This window comes from Humulus lupulus, chromosome X (genome assembly GCF_963169125.1).
Source record: "Humulus lupulus chromosome X, drHumLupu1.1, whole genome shotgun sequence".
Taxonomy (NCBI): Eukaryota; Viridiplantae; Streptophyta; class Magnoliopsida; order Rosales; family Cannabaceae; genus Humulus; species Humulus lupulus.
In genome coordinates, this window is record NC_084802.1 from 37074128 (window position 1) to 37085347 (window position 11220).

Here is an 11220-nt window from a genome sequence, read left to right on the forward strand (position 1 = left end):
GTGCATTTAATTTTTAACGTATATTCAATATTTAATTGTTCAAACTAACTATTAGTGTAGGCCATAATTATGCAAATGAATTAAATTTTCCAATTCTCAATACCATATTTATAATATATGAAAAAAAAACACAATAATTAACCCTATATTGTTGTAGCCGAAATTAATAATAAAAAATATGTTTTTATATAATAATTAATTATTTACCAAATGCTAGGATATATATAGTCTTTGAGTCTTTCAATTTGAAGAGGTGCATTAACAATTCCCACTTCTCAATACTATATTTAAGATGTGCAATTATTTTGTATTTTTAATGCTAAAAAATTTCAATATTAATTGTAAACTACATTGGCATAGCCGAAATTAGGGTTTTTTTTATTAATAAATTTTACACAGCTAATTATAATTTTTGAAATTAGGGTTTAGATAGTTGGTTATTGTCTTTGAATATGAAGAGGTGCATTTAATATTTAACGTATACTCAATATTTAATTATTCAAACTAACTATTAGTGTAGGCCATAATTATGCAAATGAATTAAATTTCCCAATTCTCAATACCATATTTAAAGTATTTGAAATAAAATACACAATAATTAACCCTATATTTTTGTAGCCGAAATTAATGATAAAAAATATATTTTTATATAAAAATTAATTATTTACCAAATGCTAGGATATATATAGTCTTTGAGTCTTTCAATTTGAAGAGGTGCATTAACAATTCCCACTTCTCAATACCATATTTAAGATGTGCAATTATTTTGTATTTTTAATGCTAAAAAATTTCAATATTAATTGTAAACCACATTGGCATAGCCGAAATTAGGGTTTTTATATTAATAAATTTAAATGTCTAATTATAATTTTTGAAATTAGGGTTTAGATAGTTGGTTATTGTCTTTGAATATGAAGAGGTGCATTAAATTTTTAACGTATATTCAATATTTAATTGTTCAAACTAACTATTAGTGTAGGCCATAATTATGCAAATGAATTAAATTTTCCAATTCTCAATACCATATTTATAATATATGAAAAAAAAACACAATAATTAACCCTTTATTGTTGTAGCCGAAATTAATGATAAAAAATATATTTTTATATAATAATTAATTATTTACCAAATGCTAGGATATATATAGTCTTTGAGTCTTTCAATTTGAAGAGGTGCATTAACAATTCCCACTTCTCAATACTATATTTAAGATGTGCAATTATTTTGTATTTTTAATGCTAAAAAATTTCAATATTAATTGTAAACCACAATTGGCATAGCCGAAATTAGGGTTTGTATATTAATAAATTTTACACATCTAATTATAATTTTTGAAATTAGGGTTTAGATAGTTGGTTATTGTCTTTGAATATGAAGAGGTGCATTTGATATTTAACATGTATTCAATATTTAATTGTTCAACCTAATTATTAGTGTGGGCCCTAATTATGCAAATGAATTAAATTTTCCAATTCTCAGTACCATATTTATAATATCTGGAAAAAAAACACAATAATTTGCCCTATATTGTTGTAGCCGAAATTAATGATTGCAATACAGAAAGTGTTTGTAAACAATTATACAAAAGACATCACTAATCATGGATTGATTTTTTTCTTCTTATTCTTCGAATGACCATTTTTCTTTGTAGTGGACTTTGGCTGCATAGGACAATTCCTTGAATCATGTCCAACCTCACCACAATACTTGCAATGTAATAGAGATTTTTTTGGTTTTCTCTTCTTTGCACCTCTAGAGAATGATTTCGATAAACTGGTTGTAGTTGGTCTGCCTTTTGTTTTTTTAATCTGAGAGTCCAAAATATTATTAGGAAATACTCCTTCATCATTTTGAGGATGTTTTAACTCTTCATCTGGTGGCATTTTTTCCAATTCTGCATTCAACTCTGATATAACTTTCATAGCCTTTTGAAATGCTTCTCGTGCTCTTGTAGCAAGGTACGACGTGATAGTAGTTTGTGTGGTTACACCACCGTACCTAGAATTTTCAATAACTTCAGGATGAGGACACTTTCTTTCATTACCTTGAGTTAACAGTTGAACTTCTTTAGCATCTTTTAGCCAACGTCTATTTACCAAACAAATTGGCAAACTTCTTCTCTCCAAATTCTTCAATGAAATAAAAATATGTCTACATGGAATTCCTTTTGTCTCAAGAGAATAGCTATCACATCGCACATCATCCCCATCGTTGGAGATTAACGCTTTGCGCTTTAATCCAGAACCAATATATTTTTTCACCAAACAAAGAGTGTAACCTGGTATCTTATCATCCTTTAGGACAATATAATTATCGCCACACCGTATCTCCTTTCTTATCCTTGTAAAAATTTCCCTTGTGAAAATTGAAGAAATTTCATCCTCCACACACGACATAGTTGTCTGGTTCAAAACCGGTTCAGTCAAATTAGTTCTGTAGTGTTCTTTCATCTCGTTGTAACGTAACATAGATAAAGCATGGTCAAAGTGTCGTATAAACATCCACAATGGTATTTTATTTTGCAAATCTCTTTTCAAGAATGCATTCATAGATTCGCATCTACCGGTAGCAGTAGCTCCACCAAAATAAATACCACGAAGAAAAGTATCTGCCCACTGCTTTCTTGTGCCATATTCTGCTTCCACCCATGCATTTCCTGTCAATCTATATTTCTTCACAGTCACTTTCCAATTATCCTCCCATTCTTCCTCCTTGTAATACCTATATTTTTGTAAAAAATAAAAATATAAATGTTTTCATATTATAATTGAGAGAATAAGATAAAACACCATTTAATGTATTACCTGAAAATAAATTTCTTCAATTCTTGATGGAATGCTATATTGTGTACATGGTGCATTGCATTTTTTAGTATGTGCCACGAGCAAATACGATGTGGAACACCAGGCTTAATATTATCTAGTGCTTTGTTCATTGCTTTGCAACCGTCCGTCAAAACTGCTGACGGCATCTTACCACCCATGCACTCTAAAAATGTTTCCAATACCCAATCATATGTGGTCGAAGTCTCATTATCAAGAAGTGCAGCTCCAAACACACACGTTTTGTCATGATTATTAGACCCAAGTAGTATTACTAATGGCTTTCCGTACCTGTTGAACAAAAAATTAATATAATATTTGATATTTTACTAAGAAATCGATATAAGGTAAAAAAAAAAATTAAAAATACCTATTGGTTTTGTAAGTAGAATCAAAAGCCAAACAATCACCAAATAATTGGTAATCAACCTGGGAAGTCCCGTCAGACCAGAATAAATTTTTCAATCTATTTTCTTTATCTACATCATACTTGTAGAAAAACATGTTGTCCGACCCTTTTTTTGCTTCGAGATAACCCATTGCTGTGGACGTGTCACAATCATCCCAAGTTGAATATTTTTTACAGATTCCCTTGTACAAGTCATCTTTGATACATCCCACATTTTCCCAACCATCATGAACTTCTACCATGTAATTCCAAATTTGGGATGTCTTAATTCCGGCTCTCTTCATTGACATAACTTGTTCCCTTATCTCGTCCCTAAATATTCTATGAGATCTAAGAAATGGTTTTTCACGAAAGAAGGCAAACTTATGGTTGTGGTGGTTATTAAAACACTTTGTAATCCAGTGGTTAGTTTCCCTATTTAAATTTATTCTAAACTCTGCATTACAACCTGTTCTTGTTAGAGCACGAGCTTCTTTACACCTATTATCAAGATTACAACATTTTTGTTCTCTAAAACCTTCGTTTGAACACACCCAACTTCTAATGTGTAAAATACATTTTTTGTCCTCCCTCTTCAGTTTTTTTCTAACACTAAACCCCATCATTTTCGCATACAAAAAATAAAAAGATTATGCTTGTTCAATACTTACAAACTCCTTCCCTTCGAAGTCCGAAAACTGAATATGTTCTGGTTCTTTGTCAATATCCAAAAATTGAAGCAAGCTCCTCCATTGTGCAATATCAGGTTCGGTCCATTCTTCAATAATGCCACACTCAACATTGTCTTCTGGTACGTCTTCATCATTTGTCTCTTCCAAACGTGTTCCCCCAGCAGGGTCTACTTCATGTTCAGAAGATAAGGATTTTGTATCTTCTTGTTCAGCTTCCAAACCATTTTCGTAACTAGTCATTTCTCCAGCCTATTCCTTCTGATTTTTTTTTCGAATGGTGTGTAGCACTATTCAATATTTTTTATATTTAAACTGACTATATTATTAAAATTGCATCAATTAATATAATTAGTGGGGTGATTGAAAAGTTGATGCTTATAAATTTCGAAATTATAATAGCTGTTATACCCAGATTTCATGCCATGGTAAATATGACCTCGAAAGCTGAGTTCGCAATAAATGGTCTCGTGAGGATTAGAGTATGATCTAGGATTGTAAATCGAGCATGCAAAGTATGATATATGATCTCGAATGCGGTGACCTCGAAATGATCTCGATCTCGAAAGGTAGCTCCGAGAACACCTTCATCTTCAGGGACTTCGGAGCATGGGTCTTGAGCTCGATGTACTATCTCGAAAGCAATGTTAGCTCGGGAGATGTCAGTGGCTCACACAATGACAGGAAACCTGAGATGCTGAAGCCTTGGAGATACGCTATAACCACCTTGAATATCTACAAGTATTGTAAACATGAGATGTAATCCTCATTTATTGATGTAAATCCCCAAGAATCGTGGGATATTATTTAGTCAGTTATGCATTCCCTGGTCTTCAGGGACGTTTCCTTGTTTATCTGATTAAAAGCATTTAAAGCCATTTATTTTTATTCACAAAAGAGTAACTACCCAAAATATGTGGGATAGTATTCTGCATCCTTCTCTATAAATAGAGAAGCCATGCACCATTGTAATGGACTGAAATTCTGATCTTTGAGAGAAAACTCTGGAGAATTCATGCTAAAGAATTTTTCAGAGATAATCTTAAGATTAATAACAGAGACTCATGGACTAGGCAGATTTAACTGCTGAACCACGTAAAAAATCGTGTGTTTGATTTGTTTGTTCCGTTTGGCCATCGTCATCCATTGTTTTTGTGCTCTTCTTTTATCTGTTGACGAAAAACGGCGTCAACAGTTTGGTGCTTTCATTGAGAGCCTTAAGCATTCATCCCTGAGAGATTCATGGCTGCAAACAATCAGAACACCCCTGAAGAAAATTACCCAAGGCATCCTGGAAAACAGCCAATGGAGAACCCGGATGCTGATGAAATAAGTGGGTCCTCTGATTCCCAGGGACCACCTCCACAACCAAGGGATGAGGACATGTACTACAATCCTGAGCGTTATGTCCCTATTGTAGAATTGGAGAATCGGCAGCTGAAACAGTTGTTGGCAGAAGCCAACAAACGTAACGAGGAGTTGACCAGGATAGCTGCAGAGGCGCAGGTGGCTCAGCCCCCACCTCCGAACGAAAACCAAGTCCCTCCTCCAAGGGACGTGCACGTTCCTCCCCGGAGGCCCCGTGGACGTCCACGAAAAAATGCTGCCACAAGGAGGCCGACACAACCTCCAGCACCAGCAGATCCATCTGCTCCTTCTAGGCCTCAGAGGAGTACCCGAGCTCGGGTCCCGCCTAATCCACCTGTGGAAGTGCCTGCAAGAACTGAGAACAACCGAGCTCCTGCCGAGGCTCAGACTCAGGTTCCTGGTAGTGCACCGAACGCGACTGACCCATCTCGGGCAAATTCTGGACCCTCTAGGCCAAGGCAAGGGCGACAGCCACCGTCGCCTATACGGTTCCCTCCGTCTCCCATAAGATATCCTTCACCTCCCCGCAGAAACGCTCAACCTGTTCGAGATCAGGATCAAGGGCGTGCAGGGGAAAGACAAGGAAACAGGGAGACGTTCCAGGAGCGGAGAGGCGCACCATCTGAGAGAAGTCAGATGTCTCGATCTCGCACTGCGGAGACAAGGCGACGTAGAAAGGATCCACCACGAAATGACCGATCAATGAGTTTCACCAGTGATGAGTCCGGAGAGACTAGGTCCGTCAGTAAGCACGACCGAGGTCGTAAAAATACTGGGAATCGCAAGAGTCATCCTGACCTGCGAAATCATCTGAATCAGAGCAGGGGAAAGGGAGATCAGAAAAATCCGGATCTAAGGAATCATCTGAATGGGCGTAGAGATCCCTCACGGAGACGCGAGCCTGGGATCGCGATTAATGACTATCAATTCCAGACACCACCTAAGGACCCAGTTCAAGAAAGGATTGATCAGCTCGAAAAAGCCTTTAGGCTTTTGAAGAATGAACGAGGGAGTGGTCGATACGAGGACTCTGATGAGGAGCTCGAGCCATTCGCTCCTAATATTTCTAACACTCAGTTTCCTCAAGGGTTTCGGATTCCTCACGTCCCAGCGTTTGAAGGAAAAACCGACCCATGTAGCCACCTGAGTACGTTCAACACTATTATGAGAGCCAGTAATGTAGGTTACGAGCTCAGATGCATGTTGTTTCCGACATCATTGGCCGGACCTGCCAAGAGTTGGTTCGAGAAGTACAAGAAACACTCTATAACTTCGTGGGATCAATTGTCTAGAGACTTCAAGAAGCAGTTCCGGGCTATGATGGGAGTCAGACCCGAAGCATCCACTTTGACTAACGTCCGACAACAACCGGGCGAAACACTGAAAAGCTACCTAACAAGATTTAATCTAGAGGTCGCCCGAGCTCGAGACGTGGATGACAGTGGGCACTTGATGGCCATCCGAGCTGGTGTGTTACCTGGAAGTGCCCTTTGGGATGACATGCAAGGGAAACCGGTGAGGTCAATAACTGAGTTTAATAAGCGGGCGCAGAGATTTGTCAATGTAGAGGAGGCGAGGTCAACGCTAAAAGCAACCTCGCAAACCGAAACTACAACGATAAACATTAACTCCGCCTCAACCTCGGCTGACCCAGCGGCTTCACAGCCTACCTCAGAGAATCCCTCTAAGAGGAAAAAGAGCGAGGGAAATAACCCCGAGGCTGAAGGAGGTAAGAAAAAGAAAGGAGAAAGGTATTACTCCGTATATAAAGTACACACCGAGCTCAACGAGTCTCGGGAAAATATATACCTGGCTAATGAAAACCAGGTCCCCTTCAGGCGTCCGAACCCAATGAGGAATCAAAAGTCCAAGAGGGATTCCAGTAAGTATTGCCAGTTTCATAGAGACACCGGACACACAACTGATGAGTGCCGACAGCTGAAGGACGAGATCGAAGGGTTGATCTCGAGAGGTTATTTCCGGCAGTATGTCAAAAACCAGAATACTGGACAGACTACTGCCAGCCAGAGAGTAGCCGCGCTTCCGGCAGCACAGAATAATAACTCCCCATCTCGGGAAGAAGACAGGCCTCCGCCGATAGATGGAGAGGACGTAATAACCATCTCGGGAGGTCCTCATCCCGCAGGAGGGGGTAGAAATGCTCAAAAGCGATATGTGAATGAGCTGAAGACAGGGGACGGGTCCCCTTATGAACCCGAACCAAGGGCACCAAAAAGCCAAAGGGTTGAAACTCAGCCTATAACCTTCACCGAGGAGGATGCCTCCCATGTCCAGTTCCCTCATCATGATCCACTTGTCATCACCCTACAGCTTGCCAACAAAAGAGTGCGCCGAGTTCTCATAGACAATGGGAGCTCAGTTAACATTCTTTATAAAGCAACACTAGAAAAAATGGGACTCTCCCTTGCGACCTGAAGGCTTGTGCAACCACGTTGTACGGCTTTTCTGGAGAAGGAACCGCCTGTATGGGGTCCATCGAACTCCCTGTGACCTTGGGAGACTATCCAGTCTCGGTGACCAAGATGATGGAGTTTGTGGTAGTAGAGTTACCATCTGCCTACAATGTACTGCTCGGGAGACCCGCCCTGGTCGGGCTGGGGGCAGTTTCATCTGTAAGGCATCTAGCCCTTAAGTTCCCAACTCCGAGCGGGGTCGGAACATTGAAAGGAGATCAATTGGCAGGGAGAGAATGTTACAGCATCTCTTTGAGGGGAAAGAAAGAAACGAGCGCTCAAGCACTCGTTATCATACAAAATAAGGATGGGACGGTTTTCAAAATCGACGAGGAAATCGATCCAAGGATTGAAGAGAAAGTTGACCTCGAACCGTTGGAAGAGCTCGAAGAAGTTCAGCTCGACGAAGCTGAACCCTCGAAGAAGGTAAAGGTCGGAAAACACCTCCTAGACGAAGCCAAATAGCAATTAATTTGCTTTCTGAAGAAAAACCAAGATGTCTTCGCATGGTCACACTCTGACATGGTGGGAATAAGCCCTAATGTAGCGAGCCACGCATTGAATATAGACAAAAGCTTTCCCCCGAAGCAACAAAAGCGAAGACAGCTGGATGAAGACAGAAAGAAAGCACTAAAGGAGGAAGTTGACAGACTGAAAGCAAATAATTTCATTAGGGACGCCTTTTACCCTGACTGGGTGGCCAATCCGGTGTTGGTCCCGAAGCCCAATGGGACGTGGAGAACGTGCATTGACTACTCGGACCTCAACAAGGCCTGCCCAAAAGACTGTTTTCCACTGCCGAGAATTGACCAGCTCGTAGACGCCACGGCGGGGCATGGTCTGATGTCGTTCATGGATGCCTATTCTGGATATAACCAGATTCCCATGCACGCCCCCGACCAAGAGCATACGAGCTTCATCACAGATAAAGGGCTCTACTGCTACAATGTCATGCCATTCGGACTCAAGAATGTCGGAGCCACGTACCAGCGGCTCGTAAACATGATGTTCTCAGAACAAATAGGGAACAACATGGAAGTTTATGTTGATGACATGCTTGTAAAGTCTCAACTTAACAAGAACCATGTTGATGACCTCGAAGAGTGCTTTGGCGTGCTCAGAAAGTACAACATGAAGTTGAATCCTCAGAAGTGCACTTTCGGGGTGTCTTCAGGAAAATTTCTGGGTTTCATTGTCAACTCTCGTGGGATCGAGGCTAATCCCGACAAAATAAAGGCCCTGATCGATATGCCTTCGCCTCGGAAGCATAAAGATGTTCAAAGCTTGACTGGCAGGATGGCAGCTCTGAGCAGGTTCATCTCGAAGTCAACGGACCGCGGTCTCCCATTCTTCAACTTATTGAAAGGAAGTAAGAAGTTCGAATGGACAGATGAGTGCGAGCTAGCCTTTCAGGAGCTCAAAAAGCACTTAGCTGAACCACCCATCCTATCGAAGCCTGAGACGGGAGAAGTATTGTTCCTATACCTCTCAACTACCGAACACGCGATAAGCGCGGTGCTCGTTCGAGAAGAAGAGAGAATACAGAAACCCGTCTACTATATCAGTAAAAGATTACTGGGGGCAGAATCAAGATATCCACTGATGGAGAAGCTCGCCCTCAGTCTAATCCACTCATCTCGCAAGCTCCGCCCTTACTTTCAGGCACATCCTATCCATGTACTAACAGATCAACCACTAAGGCAAGTCTTGTCTAAACCAGAGGCGTCTGGTCGACTCCTTAAATGGGCAGTTGAGCTCGGACAGTTCGAGATCACCTACCATCCGAGAACGACCATTAAGGCACAAGCGTTGGCGGATTTTATAGTGGAGTGCACCGGTATAGCCGACGACGAGGTAACAACCACGGCCCACGAGCTGTGGAAACTTTACGTCGACGGGTCGTCAAATGAAAATGGAGCGGGGGCAGGAGTTATTCTAATCACTCCTGCAGGGAGCAAATTTCACTCTGCTTTAAGGTTCGACTTTAAAGCATCTAATAATGAAGTTGAGTACGAGGCTTTACTTGCGGGACTACGAATAGCAAAATAGCTCAAGGCCAAAGCTATACATTGCTACAGCGACTCCCAGCTCGTGGTTAATCAAATCTTGGGAGAATACCAGGCTCGTGGCACAAAAATGGCAGCTTATCTGGAGAAGGCAAAATCCGCATTAGAGTATTTCGAGTTTTATGCAATCGAACAGGTTCCCCGAGAGCAAAACTCAAATGCAGATGCCTTAGCTCGGCTCGCCACTTCCGCCGAAAATGAAGAGCTGAATGTTGTACCCGTAGAACACCTGTCAGCACCCAGCATTACTGAGCCAGACGAGGAAGATGTGTGTATGATCGAGACAGAGCCGACCTGGATGAGCCCGATAGTTGATTATCTCGAAAATGGAATTCTTCCAAAAGATCGAAATCAGGCTCGGAAACTAATGTATCAACTTCCTCGTTACACCATCCTGGATGGAAGGCTATACAGAAGGGGATATTCTATGGCGTTGCTCAGATGTGTGACTCCTCCCGAGGCAAAGAAGATTATTGAAGAAATTCATGAAGGGTTCTGCGGAGACCATACCGGGGGGCATAGCCTGTCCAAGAAGATTATACGCCAAGGATATTTCTGGCCAACCATTAAAACGGACTCTTTCGAGTACGTGAAAAAGTGCGACAAATGCCAAAGATTCGCCACAATACCCCGAGCTCCACCTTCCGAACTGACCATGTTGACATCCCCATGGCCTTTCGCGGTATGGGGCATCGACCTCATAGGCTCACTCCCAACTGGCAAAGGAGGAGTAAAATATGCTGTGGTCGCGGTTGATTACTTCACAAAATGGACGGAGGCTGAACCATTGGCGACCATTAACTTCGAAAAAGATCCTAGATTTCGTGGTAAAGAACATCGTATGCCGATATGGAGTACCAAGAAATATTGTATCTGATAACGGAACCCAGTTCGATTGCGACTTATTCACCAACTTTTGTAACAAGAACGGTATAATAAAGAGTTTTTCATCAGTGGCTCACCCTCAAGCGAATGGTCAGGTCGAAGCCGTTAACAAAACTCTCAAGAGTTCTCTAAAGAAAAAGTTGGAGGAGGCAAAGGGACGTTGGCCCGAGGAATTGCCTCAAGTCCTTTGGGGATATAGGACTACAGCTCGGACATCAACGGGACATACTCCGTTCTCTCTAGCGTACGGCTGCGAGGCGATGTTGCCCATCGAGGTCAAAATTCCGACGATCCGAACTCAGATTTACGATCAAAGTTCCAATCATACTCAGCTCGAAGAAACCCTAGACTTGATCGATGAAAAAAGAGAAGAAGCTCAGCTGAGGAATGCTGCTTACCAGCAACGAACCACGAGATATTTCAATAAGAGGGTTCGAGATCGAAAGTTCGGAGTGGGAGACCTGATTTTGAGACTAGTATTCTTGGCAACCCGAGACCCAGCAATTGGGGTGCTCGGGCCGAACTGGG

At 41.3% G+C, this 11220-nt stretch overlaps 1 protein-coding gene across 1 annotated transcript; it reads right to left on the minus strand.

Annotated features, from left to right (window-relative positions):
• Nucleotides 1–1598: 1598 nt before the first annotated feature.
• LOC133805715 (protein FAR1-RELATED SEQUENCE 5-like) lies at nucleotides 1599–3515 on the minus strand. The gene is made up of 3 exons (XM_062243876.1): nucleotides 3193–3515; nucleotides 2805–3113; nucleotides 1599–2721 (listed from the first exon to the last, which is right to left on the minus strand). Exons 1-3 carry the CDS (start codon nucleotides 3513–3515, stop codon nucleotides 1599–1601), a joined length of 1755 nt encoding a protein of 584 aa, XP_062099860.1.
• Nucleotides 3516–11220: the final 7705 nt, after the last annotated feature.